Source organism: Hibiscus syriacus, unplaced genomic scaffold, assembly GCF_006381635.1.
Source record: "Hibiscus syriacus cultivar Baekdansim isolate YM2019G1 unplaced genomic scaffold, ASM638163v2 tig00110293_pilon, whole genome shotgun sequence".
Lineage (NCBI taxonomy): Eukaryota > Viridiplantae > Streptophyta > Magnoliopsida > Malvales > Malvaceae > Hibiscus > Hibiscus syriacus.
In genome coordinates, this window is record NW_024062665.1 from 461,645 (window position 1) to 481,527 (window position 19,883).

Here is a 19,883-nt window from a genome sequence, read left to right on the forward strand (position 1 = left end):
AAGAATATTGTTATCTTTTCACTCAATAGTCTTCTTTCTCCTTTGTAATTATCGAACCGTTTTATTTTATTGAAAAATTGAAGATTCTTTCTCCATAATTTAAACATGTTGTCACATGGACACCCTTCTTGTTGTATTAGTGTTATATCAACGGTTTTGATGAAGCTTAAGTTTCAAAGTGCTTTATCTAAAAACAGTATACTGCTACATGTGTATAGACAAGCCTACCTCAGTAGAGTAACTTCATTTTGGAGTTCATGAACTTTCAATAGTGGGAGAAAGATCAATAAATGTGATGGATTGTTTTTCCATGACGCCTAAAGTTAGCTGATTTATTCTGAAAACTTGACTTCTATTTGTATATTTTCTGCTTCAATGTTGTAGTGGTCTTTGCTTTTAATATTTCAAAGCAAAGGGAGTATTATTGTTCAGCTGTTTCCTTTGCCAAAAAATATTTTGGGTTGCAGACGTCAGATGATGTATGGGAATACTAGAACAAATGTTATAATTCAAATGTCATTTACATAACCATACTGGCATATATTTTGGCCTATAAAATGAAATCAGATCAGAAGGATCGGTTGATAAAATAATAGGAATTAGTGGAACCATTCGATGTCTACAGTGAGTACTCTTTCAGTTCATCATAAAGATACTCATCAAATTATTTCATGTCTTTCTACTCAAACTCAGGTTAGTGTTAGATACGGGGATGTGTCCAAGATGGGTTTGATAATTTTTTCTATGTTTTTTTTTTATGTAATTGGAGAATTATGCCCCCTACTCATGTTAAATTATGTGTCTGACATAGTTACTTTAGGAAAAACGAGGAGTTGTAGCAATATTGATGTTTGCAGTTAAATTCTGGTTAAACTAAGTACCAACATCGTTTGTCTTTGGTTCCATGGCGATTGTTCTCTTAACATCAAATAAGGTGGATTTTCCTTTTGAATTTTCTCATTGGTTTACATATATGTCATTGATGGGAAAGCATACTGCAGGGTGTGTGCAACTAATAGAGATCACAAAATACCAATAGTTGTATTTCCTCCTCCTTTTCCTGTTGCAATGTTATTCTCAATAATCTTTTGACTTTGAGCATTATAAACTTTGAAACTAGAATAGCCTATGTTGAGAAGTGCTTACATTCTAGCCTCTACATTTATTACATTTGTTTCAATCATTCTGTGTGTGCTCCCTTGGCTATTTAATGTGTAAATAAATCTTTCCTCACATTTCCTTATATTACTGTGAAACCTTGTTTTCTTTTGTGGAAATTTTTCCGAGTTCAAGTGATATGAGAGTTATTTTTCTTTTCTTTATTTGACATTTACATGAGAAAGAGCTGTATGAGGAGAAAACAAGATGCAGACATTATTGCATTAGAAGCAACAATAATGAAGATGTAATCTATTTTTCATATGTTTTACTTGTGCATTTTTTAGGAAGCACAAGAAAATTAACACTTACCGGGAAATCGGTCACAAAGGTAAGAATAATATAGATTCAACTTGGGTTATATCTGCCCTACTTGTGCAAAGGAATATGGGTTGTGAAACTGTCTTGGGGGAATTCATCCTATTTCAGCCAAGTTAGAGACTTAGAGGAGGAAGTTTAGTTGGTATACTTGTTTTGACATAAAGAATGTAAAACATAATGAAATAATTATGGATATAAGGATATTGCGAAGAACTATTACAATTTAACGCCTTTTATTTTGTTTTGGGGTGGCTGAGTGTATTCAAGAAAAATAATTGAATGCGTACTCCCTTCACATTCTAACTGCATATACCGATGACTATGCACCTTAGTGTCAGAGTTCTTCTACGTCAAGTTTGATTGTAATTACACTAATTTAATGGTTAATTACATTGCCAACAGTGTTTGCTTATCTAATTATGTGCTTCGTTTGGGAAAACCACAGAAATGTGTTACTTAACCAGTGAACGGTTACATGGTTCATTTATTTCAGGTGGAGAAATGCATTCATGCTATAATTATGGACGAGTTTTATATTTCCTCTATCGAATATCAGAGATGTGATTTACTTTGTGTTTTTTATCTATTCACTGTTTGTAAACTCAGATGAACTGTGGATGTTGAATTCGACAACAACTCTACACAAGTGAGTGACGTGCTTTACTTTGTGTTCTTTATCTATTTACAGTTTGTAAACTCTTTACAAGCGTGCATAAACATACATATGTGAATCTGTACTAGAGAGAGGAATCTAGTGGGCAATATGAGACAACATTGATAAACTTTTTACTCTTCTGCAGGTTTGGGTTGCCACAAGAATACTGTCTTCACCAAAAATGGAAAGAAACTTCCATTGGTTCCACTCTACCACTTAAATTACTCCGGTTTTAGGTGGGCAATATGGATTGGCTGACTTTTAACGCTGATTTTTTATTATCTGTTATTGTGGTTTGAATAGTTCATTTTTTTACTTTTAAGCACTTCCTAACATTAATTATTAAGTTGAAATATGGTTCATATTGTGTAGACTGGTCCTTAAATGTCTGACTTGTTATATTGTCTATATCACCACCTTCTACCTTTTCACGTAAACTGTTGGATCACTCCCAACACCTGTGTTACTCGAGGGTGAGTGCCTGATAAGGATGTGTCTGACATGGCATGTTCAGTATTTTTAAGTTGTTCTATTTTCTTGTTTAGATATATATCTTATGCAATTGTTTGACACGAACTTCAGGGAAAATCAAGAGTTTGAGAAATGTAGCATGTCAACAGCCGACAAGCATGATGATCTTCGGGTTAGGATCATGGTCATATTCCAAAATTTTATTTCTATCTTTGGTGTTCAAATGATGACTTACTATTGCATTGTTAAAAAACAAAAACAGGTTCGTTTGAACAATTTTTTTTGTTTTGTTTTGTTGCTACTCATGTTTGAACCGAAAACCCGGGACAATTTGAACATAATAGATTTGAAGTACCAATAGAAACATATAGAAAATTTTCCCTAAAAAGTTATTGATAGATTTGACAAATTTGTTTTGATAAGTGTAAAAGAATATGAAAAATAGGACTAATTTGAAAGTTTAGTGATTAAATATAAAATTTTTAAACTTTGGTGACCAAAATAGAAGTGAGAATATAATTGAGTGATGAATGGTGTAACTTACCCTTAAAAAGTAAATTTCTTTGTTATATATTTTTAGACTCAGACTGTACAATATTTATAATAATGAAAGTTTATTTTTTTTTATTTCATAAAATCTGTAGTGTCCCAAAAATTAATAGTTAATTTATTCTATTCTAAAATACATTATAATTAAATTATTCTAACATAAAATAGAACAGAAATCGTGATATGTACATATAACTTATAGGTGTGCATATCAGATTTTCAACACTGACCCTTCTTTTAAGAACAACCATTTTCTTGCTGAAAGCTTCTCTCATGACAACTCTCACCCAAACGTTGTGAGCCTTTTCGGTATAATATAAAACGTTTGGGGACTAAAATACTTAAAAAAAAGACAAAAATAATTGTTTAATTAAACTTCAGAGGCATTTTTGACGAGTTAATTGTATCATACGTCCTCAAATTATGACTCTTATTTTAAATTAGTCTCTAAACTTTTAAATATTTCAATTTCATTCCTAAACTATGACTGTCGTTCTAAATTAATCCTCAAAGTTTTGAAAATCTCATTTTCACTCTCCAACTATGACCTTCATTCTAAATTGGTCCAAACTTTTTGAACATTTCAATTGCATCCCAAACTATACTAATCACATCATTTGTTAATAAAATAGTTAGGTCAAGTAATTTTATTATATGTTTGAAAAAATTAGGTTAAACTATGCTTGAAACTAATTACATACTTTGATGATTTTTGGGGATGAAATTGACAGATTCAAAAGTTTGGGGACCAATTTAGAATGAAGGTCGTGTTTTAGGGATAAAATTAAAATATTCAAAAGTTTAAAGAATAGTTTAGAATGGAAGTCGGATGGTTTGACGACAACCAATCAATTCTTTTGTAGAAAACATGAAAGCAAGGAACAAAAACTATATCCATGAAGTGTTTTCTCCTTAGTAGTTTTTTAGGAAAGGCCAATCATTGGTATGATGAAGGGAATAATTGGTGGAAATCATATTTAGTTATACAAGTAGGAGATGAGCATAAACATATAATATAAAATATATCATGTCTTTTACTCAATAATGCTGCTCATGAATATCTAAAGACCCTCTTCAACAATGGGTTTTTATACACACAAAATGTAGCTTTCTTAATTTCTTTTTGTACTTTTTTTTATATAGTTTTCTTAATTTCTTTTTGTACTTTTTTTTATATAGTGATGGATTTAAAAATGTTTTTAGAGTATGTATACGTATATTAATAATACAAAAAACTTATATGCGGTGTGTACAAATAAAATTTTAAGATAAACACAATTAATAAAATAAGTAACTAGTTGAATCAAATTTAAATTTCAAAATAAATATACGCTTTACATAAGATAAAGGGTGAATCCACTGTTGGGTTAGACACTTTGCAATTTTCAGGGTTAGCCTTTTTGGATTTGGACAAGCTTTGAGTTGTATGGTCCCAAGGCAGAGAGACACTGACAGCAATGGAACCTCACTTAATTTTGGGGAATTTAAGCTCTTAATCATGGAGAAATTGTATCCTAACCCCTCTCCCCCAAAGGCACTAATTTTCTATTAAGGGAAAGGAACCTGAAATGAGGTAATTGGCATGGGGTTTTAGGTGATGACAGGGAGTGGATGTTGACCTATCAACAATGGAGATAATACCAAACAAACCCATCTCTAGACTAAGGATTAAAATACACTAATGGGTTTATATTATTATTTATTAATTGTTGGTTCTCTCTTTGAAAAAAAAGTCATTAATACGGTAAAAATCTAGATCACTTTTTTTTTTCTTTCGTGCAACACATTCAATTAATCTTAAAGTTAACAGCAGCCTCTTGAAAAAAAAAATGATACAATTTTAATGGATAAAGAATTATTGTTCTTTGATATCTCGGATTCGAGCAACACATATGTAAGGACAAATGATTAAGAATCTTTGAATATATATTACCCCTTATATTCACCTCATACTAATAAAAAATTAACATATTGTTATAATGCTATCCTTCTTGTCCATATAATTTCTTCCATTTTCTTTATTACAAAAAAAAACATCCACCTTATGTGGCATCTAAGATTCAAAATCCATTCTTATCCAAAACAAAATCTTTAGTATAAATATTTTAAAATATTCTTTAATGGATCGTATATAATAATATTGTCACATGTATATTTTAAGTATGGTAATAAAGTTATCAACGATCATAAAACTATAAATAGGAATATAATTAAACGGAACCCTTATTTTATTTGTGTTGGTAGTAGTAGTTTGCCACAAAAAGGGCCCAATGAGAAAGACCGAGCGGTTCGGTTATAAAGTCAGAGTGGAGTAGGAGTCAGTGATTCACTCCGGTGGCTAGACCCCACACTCTATCCATTTTGGTGCCAATGCAAATGGGTCATCATTCGATCGAGTCGAATTAAATAAATATATTTGAATTACTTGAGTTGGTGGATCGTATTTTATGATTTAAACTTTATTTGAATTTTTTTCGAATCGAGTATATTTCATGAAATTCGAGTAGAATTGAGTTGTTCGAGTTTCTATACATATTCAATTGGAATCATTTATAATATTATGATACATATTAGTTCTAATTTATTAATTTTCTCTAACCATATAAAATATACATATATGTTTCTTCATATTCTTTTCACATTGCAATATTATTTGATAAATCAAATGCAATCTAAACTTATAAAATATATCTATAATATTTTTCAAAGAAGATATTTTGAGTATAAAGTATTGATGGGAGTATAAAGAAGTTATAAATTTGATAGGAATAACGAATTTGTAAAAAAAAATACAGTTAAAAGATGAAATTGAAAAAAATGCAAAGTTAGGGGATTAAACTGAAAGAAGAAAAATTTTGTAATTATATAAGAATTGAAATTACATAGGTATTTTATAGTAGTAGAATAACATGTGGTTGAAATTTGATAAAAAAATGGACTTAAAGTGAAAGATGAGTGTTAACACACCTTTTCGTCCTACTATGATTCAAACTCTTAAAAATAGGATAGAATTTTAGGATTCAAACTCCTAAAAATAGGATAGAGTTCTACTATGATTTAAACTCTTAAAGATATGATTCACAAGCATTATAAATAGTCACTGTAACTCACTATTGTAACACACGATTTACACACAAAACACAGAGGAAAGCACGAAAAATACAAAGGCAAAACTATTGTAAACGATTCGAAAAGGAAATAAAAGGTAGCATCTTTTTTACATTGGTTCGTTCATTTCTCGCATGTGCACGTTATTTTTCTTGAGATTTGGTTCGAATAACCCAAAACGTGGGTTGCGCGTATAACCAAAAAGGGATGGGGTTTCGAAGTTTCGAACATAGATCTACCCCGAAGCGTGTTCATTTTTTTTAAATATTTAATTCAACCCCTAAATCATTTTTTTCCTACTTTATTATTCTTGTTATATATGCATGTTACTTTCTATTAATTTTATTATATATGTATATATGTTTTTTTAGTGTTATTATATATATATATATTTATATATTTCCTATTTTACATGTATAAATACGTATATTACTTTTGATTTTTTATTATTATTATTATTTTACTTATATATATATATGCTTTTACTTTTTTATATATTTTACTCCTTTATTTATTTATTTTCTTTTTATCTTTATCCTATATTTTATGTTTTTATATTCTTTTACTTGTTTTATTTATTTATTTGCATTATCATTTTATTTTTATTTAGTTGTTTGCTATGTATATATTAGTGTTATTGTATTTTTTATTTAATATATTCTATTCATTTTATATTTACTTTATTTCTTTTTTAATCTCCTTATTTTATTTGTTTTACTTTATTTATCATTTATTCATCTCTTTAACCCATATTTTGACTTTTAAAGGGTATATTTGTAAATCCGTCAAATGTAAGTAATTTTGGATCATTATTTTATCTTTTAATTTAAACTTATAATTTTCTTAATCAAAGACAACTGAAAATTACGTAGTACCGAAAGGGCAGTTCAAGGGTGCTAATCCTTCCTTGACTGTAACCGACTCCCGAACCCGACACATCTTTGGAAAGACGCACATCAGATAAGAAATAAGGTATCCGATCAACCTATTTATTCTTAAATAAATGATCGGTGGTGACTCCAATCCACATTTTTTAAGTCGAAGCCCAATCTCGGGGCCCAACCGAAAGACGGTTGCGACAGCTTGGCGACTCTGCTGGGGATTCTCAAGTGAGTCAGACTAAGGTAATTTTCAGTTGTCTTTTTAATGAAAAGGGTAAGTTTAAATTTTAAGGTAACATTTCGATCCTTATTGCTTACTTTTGATTATATTTTTTCGAGTAAATAGTTGTAATAACCGTTTTCTCAATGATTTTAGCCCTTAAAGTCTTTTTTCATCTAAGGCTCTAAACCCGAGCTCCGAACCCGTTTTAAGTGGGGGTGAAAGCGACGCATTCGTGTGAATTTATTCACCGCATATGCCTAGCAAGTAGCCTTCGAGATTCATATATCTTATGTCTTCATGTGAATTTATTCTCCGCATAGACATAAGGGAATGTGTCATCTCGAGTTTAACTTAGTCCACACAAGCCTGTGATGAGTTTAGGACTAAGGGTCTGGCAGGCCCAAGGGGGCACCAGCAAGGAGAACTCGGGTACCGTTTTTTTAGAACCTAACCCGAGAGACTTTGAAGAATTAGAGCCTACCCCAAAACCTCATTTCAAACCCTAGGATGCCGAAATTATTTCATGCTTTACCTTTTGTTCAAAGCATACGAACTAGACAAATATGCGGTTAGGATTTGTTTGAAATTAGCATGCGAGATAGAGATCATGTCCGGGTAGGAATAATAATCATGTGGGGTAGATATCATGTGGGGTAGGATTTTCATTTTTATGATCGTTTTTGATTATTTTTCACCTCACTAACTCTTTTCATCTTTATTTTATTTTATTTTATTTTCATCACTTTCATCATTTAAAAGAGGTGTTGATCCACCAAAAACGTGTTTGTTAAACATGAATAATTTGCATTAATGGACAAAGGGGTTGTAATACAAGAGATGAAAATACAAAGGATAGTCTACAAGGTGACTATGTGTCACATTCAATCCAGAAGACGTGGTGCCCACAATTGAAGAGTGTATCACTCTGTTGCATTATAAAGGACTCAGAATGAACCGAGTCTACATCAAGCACAATGAAAGCTTATCTTTGAAGAACTGACTGGCAGAGGTTGCAGGGACAAGATGAAGGTTATGTATCTTGGAAGTCCCTTTAAACACGAAAATGGCAAAATGATAGCTGAAATTGGAGACCATTGCTGGCGAATTCAAGAAACAGACTAATGAACTTCACATAGTTCCTATCAGTTAAGGGCTCCAATGACGAATTCATTAGGAACAGACTCAACAAAAGTAAATGCTCGAGATGCGATCATTCGAGACTTCTTGGACCAGTACAAAAAATAACTCAACATTTTCACGGTTCATCCAGAGAGGCCGGAGCGGTTCGACGGGTTATTCAACCGGTGAAAGACGAAAGCAGAAGACTAGTCAACATGTCAGAAACTGTTAGGATATTTTTGTCTCTTAAAAGATAAAAAAATTTTGTCCCCAATAAGGATTATTCATAATAACAGGCACATTTCTTGGATCAATGCCTCGAACATCTCATGCATTTTTGCATTTTGCATCTACATCATTTTAAGCATTTTCATAAACATGAAAGTTCTTCATGGAGGATTCGATAACACCACAAAGAAGCAAGATTGTAACATCAAAAAAAAAACTGAAAACAATACAATGGGAGCCCGATCAGTTGGTTGTATGACTAAGCCGGCTAGGATGATCTAAGAAAAGAATCCCCATATCTTAAGGGCTACGATGTTGAAGTTGTTAGCTGTTACCACATAAGAAGCCCCAAACATTCCTCTGAAAACTGTAAGGCGCTTGCCGAAGAAGGGGGCATGGCATATACCATTTGCACTTAGAGAATTGTTTTGTTTGAACACGTCTTTGATCTTTCATGTTTTCTTAATCTTTTGAATTTATGCTACTTTCTAAGGTAGAGCAATTGAACAAATTATAATCTTTAGTTCTTCGAATATTAAATGAATTAAGGATTCTTTTAATTCTTCAAGAATTATAGATTTTTGACATGTGACAAGATTAAGCCTTTCTTGTCCTGTTTTAAACCCCAAAATGAAATACCTCGATTCTTTACCCAAAATAACTCATGGTCATTACCAAAAGACCAAATTTTGATATACCTCCCTTTGAAATTTTTGAACATTACCTTTATCTTTTTGATACACCCACACCTTTCTTTGAGTCAATAAAATCACACCACTGTCTTTTTAGGCTCAAAATTAACCTTTTTACTATTAAAACCCAAGGCATTGAGTTGTTCATTTGAACATGAGCATTCTTATAAGACACAATTTGGGGCATCTCGCCGGGAGCCTGAACATTGACACATGTTGGGAGCAAAAAAAAGAAGAATTCATTCAAAATAATTCTATCACGCATTAACTACACTATTTTCATGTGAATGAAGTTAATCTGAAAATCTATCCCCCTGGGGATACCTCTTCTGTGAATACTTACATGTATGAAAATGATGAACGGCTTTCTTTCTTTATCCCTTCACAACAGGAGAAAATATATATCCCTTGTGTCCCCTTTTGAGCCTATAGTATTTTTCTTCTGATTCAACCCTAACCAAGGATCACCCTTCACACTGGGGGGCAATGTGGAAGAAATTTGCTCACATGAGTGAAGACATCAATCCAAAGCAGATACCAAAAGGTGGACCAAATGGCAAGTGCGAAGATCCAATCAAAAACAAAGAAAAAAGAGAAACAAAATCAAAAAGAAAGAACAAAATCAAAAAGAAAAAGGGACAAAAAGCACATGCAAAGATTCCCTAAAGAAAAATGGCACATCAAGCTTCAAACTATGAGATTGATCAAGCACAATCATTCTCGAATCACTGAATCACTTCACTCGAAGATCATAGAGCATCAAGAGAGAGAAACATTTTGAGCAAGATTGAAGGCATCAAAATGAATTGATCATTGGTTCAATACCCTGAAACACTTGTTTGAGCCTATTTATCATTTTTTTCATAACCATGAACCCTGACCTATATTACGTGCCTTAAAAGTCCCTTCTAATCATACATGGATTTCTAAACAGAAGGGACTATCTTCAGATTTCATCCCACCCATCAGGATTAATCTTTATTTGCAAAAAACAATGTAATTAATGCATGGTAGAGAAAAATAACAAAGGGGGGTTCAAGACGTAAATCTTGAATAACGTCTTGAAACCAAAGGAGGGTTCGAGTTGAAAACCTGAAAAGGCGGCTCGAATATAAAAATTGTGTAACTGAGGCGATCACACAAATTCCTTGATACGACATCGCACAATCCGAGTGTGACCATGAAAGCTGGCAGTCGGAGAACACTTCCAGTAGAGGAGCATGCAAACTACCCCATCAAACCTTTGAGCATCAAATGACAAACCTTTGAACATCAAATACCAAACATTTGAGCATCAAATGCCAAACCTTTGACCAAACACAATAACCTGAGACTTTTTTATCCTTGCCTTACTTAACTATTTCCCAAAGATAGCTTTGATCTTGACACTTGTCAAATAGTTATAATTTATTGAAGTATTAACATTGTAATTAATTCTTTGATATCCGATGAACTATAGTTTTATGATTCATCTCAATTGTAAAACCATGAAAGTGACAATATTTTCAAAACTTTGGATTAAACATTTTTCGAAACTCTTTATTGATATTTTCAGAACTTTGAAAATAAAAGAGAAAGAAAAACATTTTTTTTCAAACAAGATAGTCTCTCTAGAGTGGATTTTGGTAAATGACATGTGACTCTTAGACACAAAACTCATGCTCAGAATCAATGCTGAAGCAAGAAATGAGGAATATTTGGGGCATCTTTGGAGATTCAACATTTGGAGATTGGGGCATCATTTGGGGATTCAACATCCTAATGCAAATTATCAGACCTTTTTCAGGAGATAAAATATAACCAATTCATGTTACATGCATCTTATGCATACATTTTAGAGCATCATATTTATCATTTTCCACATACATAATTTTTTACAGCTTTTAGAGTCAAGTTTCGACTTCAAGACGAAAGATACCCGATTCAAAAGCACCTTTAAAGATTGATGTTGGTTATTTAACTCAGCAGCAAGAAGCTACACTTCAACCAACTCGACAGATTGAAAGATCGACATTCATCTTCAGATTCGACATTTCCAATATAAATTTTGTCTCGCTTGAGATAGTCTCATTTAAAACAAGATTTTATCTCGCTTGAGATAGTTTTTCTTTGAAACAAATTTCGTCTCCCTTGAGACAGTCTTCCTTGAAACAAATTTTGTCTCCCTTGAGACAGTTTCTCTCCAGACAACACAAGTTCAACTTCACGACGAAGGGACCGCTGGTTGTCAATAAACAATTTCCCAATTTCAGAGCCAATTTCAACTTCACAGCGAAGGATATTGGACTCAAGAAAACACAAGCTCAACATCACAGCGAAGGGGCGGCTGACTGTCAACAAACAACTTCTCAATTTCAGAGTCAATTTCAACTTTACAGCGAAGGATATTGGACTCGAGACAACGCAAGTTCAACTTCACGACGAAGGGACCGCTGGTTGTCAACAAACAACTTCCCAATTTCAGAGCCAATTTCAACTTCACAGCGAAAGATATTGGACTCCAGACAATGCAAGTTCAACTTCACGACGAAGGGACCGCTGGTTGTCAACAAATAATTTCCCAATTTCGGAGCCAATTTCAACTTCACAGCGAAGGATATTGGACTCCAGACAACGCAAGTTCAACTTCACGACGAAGGGACCGCTGGTTGTCAACACACAACTTCTCAATTTCAGAGCCAAATTCAACTTCACAACGAAAGATATTGGACTCCAGACAACGCAAGTTCAACTTCACGACGAAGGGACCGCTGGTTGTCAACAAACAATTTCCCAATTTCGGAGCCAATTTCAACTTCACAGCGAAGGATATTGGACTCCAGACAACGCAAGTTCAACTTCACGACGAAGGGACAGCTGGTTGTTAATAAACAACTTCTCAATTTCAGAGCCAATTTCAACTTCACAACGAATGATATTGGACTCCAGACAACGCAAGTTCAACTTCACGACGAAGGGACCGATGGTTGTCAACAAACAACTTCCCAATTTCAGAGCCAATTTCAACTTCACAGCGAAGGATATTGGACTCGAGACGATGCAAGTTCAACTTCAAAACGAAGGGACCGCTGGTTGTCAACAAACAATTTCCCAATTTCGGAGCCAATTTCAACTTCACAGCGAAGGATATTGTACTTGAAACAACACAAGTTCAACTTCACAACGAAGGGACGGTTGGTTGTCAACAAACAATTTCTCGATTCCATAGCCAATTTCAACTTCACGACGAAGGATATTGGACTCGGAACAATCCTACTTACTTGGATTTCAACTTCACGATGAAGGATATCCAATTCCAGGCTCAACTTCACGATGAAGGGGCCACCCGCGGTTTCAACTTCATGACGAAGGGAATCGTGCACACAAGCATCATCCATCTTTAGATTGGATTTCAACTTCACGACGAAGGATATCCAACTCAAAGAAGGATTATCTGTCAACAAAGACTTCGAGTTCGACTACGCTCAGCTCCAAGGCACATCATTTACAGTATAACTCAAGGCTAGAAGGGTTATCTGCCATCAAAATTGTCGAGTTCGATTCCATTCAGCTCGATGACACATCAATCGCACTACTTTCCGGTTGCAGTCGAGGTTTTCAAGTCGAAAAGAGGACTGGGTTAGCCGTACCTTAGTGACAAGCAACCATTTTCAAGCAACATAGCTTAAGTCAAGAAAAAACTATCAGTCAATGAAGATTTCTGAGTTCGATTCGATCCAAGGTCTTTAAACTGAGAAGAAGATCGGAGGGCAACGGGAAGCCACGTGTTGATTCAAATTATGAACTACGGCTTCAATTTCATATCATTTCAAGATGAACTCGACTTCACGATGGAGGAGTCATCCGTAACTCAATTCGACATGGAGTTATTGAAATATCAGAGTCAATTTTCAACTCCACTGAACGAAAAGTGTGTCTTTTAATCTTTGCTCTATCCCCGTTACACGACTATGGGCAAAGAGGAGCAGCTGTCAACACACCTTTTCGTCATACTAGGATTCAAACTCCTAAAAATAGGATATAATTTTAGGATTCAAACTCCTAAAAATAGGATAGAGTTCTAATATGATTTAAACTCTTAAAGATAGGATTCACAAGCATTATAAATAGTCATTGTAACTCACTATTATAACACACGATTTACACACAAAACACAGAGGAAAGCACAGAAAATACAAAGGCAAAGCTATTGTAAACGATTCGAAAAGGAAATAAAAGGTAGCATCTTTTTTACATTGGTTGTTCATTTCTCGCATGTGCACGTTATTTTTCTTGAGATTTGGTTCGAATAACCCAAAACGTGGGTTGCGCATATAACCAAAAAGGGGTGGGGTTTCGAAGTTTCGAACCTAGATCTACCCCCGAGGCGTGTTCATTTTTTCTAAATATTTAATTCACCCCCTAAATCATTTTTTCCTACTTTATTATTCTTGTTATATATGCATGTTACTTTCTATTAATTTTATTATATGTATATATGTTTTTTAGGTTTTATATATATATATATATATATATATATATATATTTCCTATTTTACATGTATAAATACGTATATTACTTTTGATTTTCTTTTTTATTATTATTTTACTTATATATATATATGCTTTTACTTTTTTATATATTTTACTCATTTATTTATCTATTTTCTTTTTATCTTTATCCTATATTTTATGTTTTTATATTCTTTTACTTGTTTTATTTATTTATTTGCATTATCATTTTATTTTTATTTAGTTGTTTGCTATGTATATATTAGTGTTATTGTATTTTTTATTTAATATTCTATTCATTTATATTTACTTTATTTCTTTTTAATCTCCTTATTTTATTTGTTTTACTTTATTTATCATTTATTCATCTCTTCTAACCCATATTTTGATTTTTAAAGGGTATATTTGTAAATCCGTCAAATGTAAGTAATTTTGGATCATTATTTTATCTTTTAATTTAAACTTATAATTTTCTTAATCAAAGACAACTGGAAATTACGTAGTACCGAAAGTGCAGTTCAAGGGTGCTAATCCTTCCTTGATTGTAATCGACTCCCGAACCCGACACATCTTTGGAAAGACGCAGATCAGGTAAGAAATAAGGTATCCGATCAACCTATTTATTCTTAAATAAATGATCGGTGGCGACTCCAATCCACATTTTTTAAGTCGAAGCCCAATCCCGGGCCTAACCGAAAGACGGTTGCGACAATGAGTTGAAAAATAAATGAAGAAAACATGCAATGTTGTGGGATTAAATTGAAAAAATAGAAAATTTGTTATAAAAACATTAATTAAAGATATATGGGTATTCTAAAATAGTTTAGGAGTATGTGATTCAAATTCAATAAAAATTAGACTCGAAATGAAGAAGGAATGGAAATAATTAGGAAATTATGTAAAGTTAAGGAACTAAATTGAAAAATAAAAAAAATTTATTAAAAGGAGAAATTGAAAATAAGTAGATATTCTAAAATGGTTTAGGTGTAAGTGGTTCAAATTTGATAAAATGGACTTAAAATGAAAAATTTGAAAGAATTAGGATATCAGATATTAAATCGCAAAATTGTTAAAATTTTAGTTCTTTCGAGTGACTCGTAAATTTTAAATTCCAATTTGAATTAAACTAAAAAATCAATTTGATAATTCGAGTTGATCGAACAACTCAACTAAAATAATTCAAAATAAAAATATGATTTTTTGAATAGAGTTTACTTAGACATTTATATATAAAACTGAAATCGCCACCTGGCTCAGAGAGAGGGGTATTGGCAGTTGCAGATGTATATCATATTCATTGTGAGAACGTATTCTCTTAATATCTAAATTTCTTAGGTTAATAGTTTATTCTAACGATGACCTTAAATTTAATGTTATTAATAAATATGTATATATCCTAAAAATATTTATAGATTTTGTGTAGTATGAGAAAAGAGTTTAAAAGTCTGATATTTACACTGTAGAACAAGTGTGTTGTAATCAATCAGATTGGTTTCTTCACGTTGAAGTAGAGACAGAAAGTAGAGGAAAGAGACAGCCATGAAACGATCAAAAATGTTTTTGCAAAGACAGAAGATTTATCTGACAAAAAAGACTGCACCCCTTTCTTTTGTTTCTATTTAGATCCCCCACCCTTCATCTTTTTTCTTTCTGCAACACATGTTTTTGTTTTAGCCGTGTCTGGTTTGGAGAATGGTCTTAAACTACCCTAAGCAACAACAAGTCTTGCATGGCGAACCATCACCTTCCTTACGCACTTCATGGAAATGGAATGAATGTTTCCACAAGTTTCATGTATGTAATTTTCAATTCAAACCTCGTCTTCTTCTTTCAAGGATTGATCCTTTTTTTAATCTGTTTTGTGTTCCAGCAACCAAGAAGGGCCTGCCTTTGATTTCCGAGAGCTAGAAGAAGCCATTGTTATGCAAGGAATGAAATCAAGAGTTGAAGAAGAAGAAGCAGCAGCTAAAGCAAGTAAAGCTCCTTATCTTTTTTCACTTATTTTTTTTCTTCTGACGTTTGCTTAAAGCTTTCAACCAACAACTCTGCTGAAACACTTGATTGGTGTGAACCTACAAAGATAGAAATCTTCACCTGACATGCCTACTACCATGTTCTTTACTCACTCCATAACTGTATAAAAGAGAAGATATTGCTTGTAGCTTTGAAAAAATCCTCTGAGATTTTGCTTTTTGGGATTCTCTGCAGCTTTATTAACAGCAGGCAGAACTGCAGCAGGAGCTACTTTGGAGATGTTCCCTTCTTGGCCTATCAGATTTCACCAAACCCCTATAGTATAGTTCTCTAATCCATTTTTTTTACCATTGTTTGACCATGTATTTGGATTTAAAAAAAAGGGTTTTTGAAAGTGGACCTGTTCTATAAGAAAAGAAGGTTTTAAATGGGGTTGTTTCTGTGTTCATTCCGATTCCAGGGGAGTTCAAAATCAGGAGGGGAGAGTACAGATTCTTCATCTTCTTCATATCATCAAGCTTTTGAACAACACCATCTTCATCAACAAATACAACAAGAAATGGCAAGTGATCCTTCAACAACGCTGAATCAGTCATCAGCTGCCATTGCAAAACCTCACCAAGACAAGGTCCTTAAAGTCATCGTGTTTAAATTAGTAATTTAATCCCAAAATTTTATTTCTTTCTTATTTACCATCTTCTTCTTTCTGCATCCCAAGTTGGTATCAGTTTTTGTCATTATTACTGTTTTGATCTTATCACCTTCAGAAAATCAAAGGGTACAGAGTTTTTCTGATCCCTGAACGATTTTCTAGTGAATATCTGAGATGAAAAGAGAGAAAGCTGCACACTTTGAAAAGCAAAGAGAATCTGCACTATATATATATATGTGTGTGTGTGTACATATATTAGTTTCATTTTTTGTCACAAAGTATGACTTCACTTCAGTCGATAGCCAAATACCTATAATTCACAGAAACAATGGCCGCTTTTGATGATTTTTGTTACCTTTATCACGTTCCTGATTACCAATTAGAAGAACAAGTCTCAAATCACCATTAGCAATCTGGAACTCTTCCTATAAATTTTGTGAGCTCTTTATGTTCAAAAGTTATATTTTTAATATAGTTTTTTTTTGAACGAAACAAATTCTGGTTTTGCTTTCTAGACTCGATTGTTTATACTTTGTAAATTTATGTCTTGTAAAATTTTCCAGCTTACCAAACAACGGCCAAATGCTCTCATTTTCCTGACCAACGTCTTGTCTGCGCTTGATAAGAATCTTTTAAATCACCAACCACTTCCCTTCTTTTTATTATAATCAAATACGAAAATGGGTATCATTTCACCTCATTAAACATCTGCAAATACATATTCTTTCTTTCTGACGTTGCAGAAAAAGGCTTCAACTACTGTGAAACAGCTTGATGCCAAGGTTTTCTTTTTCTTTTTCCTTTTGGTTTCTTCTGAATAAAAATAAAGGAATTTATTTTTTGAGTTAAAATCTGATTAAAATTGTTGCTTTTTCTAGACACTGAGGCGTTTAGCTCAAAACAGAGAAGCTGCAAGGAAAAGCCGTCTTAGAAAAAAGGTAACATCAAAACATTATATGCAAAAGGGAAAAAAACATTTGCATGTAGTTTCTTACTTGTGTATGTTTAAACAGGCTTATGTTCAACAACTAGAATCAAGTAGAATAAAGCTAACTCAACTTGAACAAGAACTTCAGAGAGCAGGATCTCAGGTTTTCTGATCTATTGCCCATCATTATTCATCAAAACAAATATCGTTTAATTTCAATTATATATATATATCTTGCTTGCTTAAATTTTTGGGTTTTTGTCTGTGTAATAGGGACTTGTGTTGGGAAGTAGTGGTGGCCCTGTTGGAAATATGAGCTCTGGTAAGTTTCTAAGCAAAGCGAATTAATGTTTCAATATCATAATAAATATTTTTTTTCATTTCAAGCAATGAACACTTTGACAAACCAAAAGTTTCCCGTGATTTATTTATAAGGGTTGTTGGTACGAACCTAAAATTTTAGGTTAGAGGTGTGAGGTTAAGAAGTTATATTAGAAATTTAGAGGTATAAAATCATAAAATTCAGAAGTACGGAATTAGATAATCGGTAGGAAATATCTGAACTACACGAGAATTTGAAATTTTCAAGGTGAAACCCATGTGCAATTTGTTGAATGATTGATTTGGGATTTGGTGTAGGGGTAGCTATATGTGACATGGAATACGCAAGATGGTTAGAAGATGACGAGAGACATATGTCGGACCTTAGAACCGGTTTACATTCCAACCTCTCCGATTCCGACCTTCGATTAATCATCGATGCCTACATTTCCCATTACGATGAAATTTTCCGGTTGAAAGGAATGGCTGCCAAATTCGATGTTTTTCACCTTTTAACCGGAATGTGGGCCACTCCGGCGGAGCGATGCTTCCTTTGGATGGGTGGTTTTAGGCCATCTGAGCTCATCAAGGTTTTCAAACCTTCATAAATGCCATCTTCTTCTTTTTTAGCTTTCAATGTCTCATCCGATTGGCTTTAAACTATGTGTTTTCTCAGATGTTAATATCACAATTGGACCCGCTAACGGAACAGCAACTGATGGGGATTTACAGCCTCCAGCACTCGTCACAGCAGGCGGAAGAGGCACTCACTCAAGGCCTGGAACAGCTCCAGCAGTCTCTAATCGACACGGTTGCCGGCGGTCTGGTCGTCGATGGAATGCAACAAATGGCTGCTGCCTTAAGCAAGCTGGCCAATCTTGAAGGCTTCGTTCGTCAGGTAACATCATATCTAGAGACCAACGTAAGGTTTTATGTCAGAAAGTATGAATCTTTATGAAGTATATTAAAAGTTTAGGGATACAATTAATATCGAATTACACATAACGTTCCTTTCTAGTCTATTTCGTGTCTATGTATGATCTATCTTGTTTTGCGCCGCAATTTTTTGAAAGGTAAACAGTCTCAACTTTAACCTATGACATCCTACTAGCATGTTGCTTATAAATCCTGCAATCGGACAAATATATATATATATGGCGTGCAAGTTGAATTATGATGGATTTCGTGTTTGACCATTATTGTTAACAGAGGAAATATTCAACTTTATAATATGTAAATTGTATTCATTTGCCACGTCCATTGCCAGGCCTCGTTGGTTTCTATTTTATTCATGGACCGTCATTTTATTGGGTGAATTTTAATTTGCTTTATCTGTAAAAGTCAATTGCAATATTGGATGCTATGACTTTGATGGGGGTATGTTTATCTGTAAATGTTCCTTTCAAAAGGTGGTATGATGATGATATCTTTTGAAAGAATAACCCCAGCTACCTTCAACCGTTGATGAAAAATATTTAATTTTTTTTATAATTGTTGATATTTGATTTATTAATTGATTATTTATTAATACTTTCTATTTATTTGTTAACTTGTATGTTGTAACGTAGGCTGACAATTTAAGGCAACAAACCCTACATCAACTGCCCCGGATACTAACCGTTAGACAGGCCGCACGGTGTTTTCTGATGATCGGAGAATACTACGGACGGTTACGAGCACTTAGTTCTCTTTGGGCGTCCCGTCCTCGAGGGTAACGTCTTTTATTATTTTATGAATTTGATATTCGAATCCGGATGTGAAAATATACTTATACGATGTAGGAGGTTGATGGGTGAGGAACAGTCATGGCAAACAACAACAGAGTCGCAAATGGTGCAACCATCACGGAGCCATTACTCACACTTTTGATGATTTAACAAAAGAGAAAAGGAAAGAAAAAACAACTAATAGCCAGTGAGCCAGCACCGAGATCAGCTATATGTCAAAGTTAATTCTGTATTTAATTTCAAAATTATATATGCAGCCATGCAAATTGGACTGTATAAATGTTATATATATTTCATCAAAGCTGCCTTTTGAGTTTAGAGGAGATGGGACTTTAATCTGTTTTCATTTTTTTTTCCTAAATCTTTTTATATTATTATTTAAGTTT

At 33.2% G+C, this 19,883-nt stretch overlaps 1 protein-coding gene across 2 annotated transcripts; it reads left to right on the plus strand.

The window, feature by feature from the left end:
• Positions 1 to 15,311: 15,311 nt before the first annotated feature.
• Positions 15,312 to 19,818, plus strand: LOC120116345 (transcription factor TGA9-like). Of its 2 annotated transcripts, none has more exons than XM_039136857.1 (12): positions 15,312 to 15,689; positions 15,766 to 15,869; positions 16,104 to 16,189; positions 16,330 to 16,497; positions 17,265 to 17,303; positions 17,400 to 17,459; positions 17,535 to 17,612; positions 17,723 to 17,771; positions 18,089 to 18,360; positions 18,447 to 18,668; positions 19,339 to 19,481; positions 19,552 to 19,818. In XM_039136857.1, the coding sequence occupies exons 1-12, from the start codon at positions 15,625 to 15,627 to the stop codon at positions 19,637 to 19,639; spliced, it is 1,374 nt and encodes a 457-aa protein (XP_038992788.1). In that variant the 5' UTR covers positions 15,312 to 15,624; the 3' UTR covers positions 19,640 to 19,818. The 2 variants fall into 2 exon arrangements, with proteins under 2 accessions (XP_038992788.1, XP_038992789.1); XM_039136858.1 differs by having other exon boundaries at positions 15,635 to 15,689; positions 15,766 to 15,853.
• Positions 19,819 to 19,883: the final 65 nt, after the last annotated feature.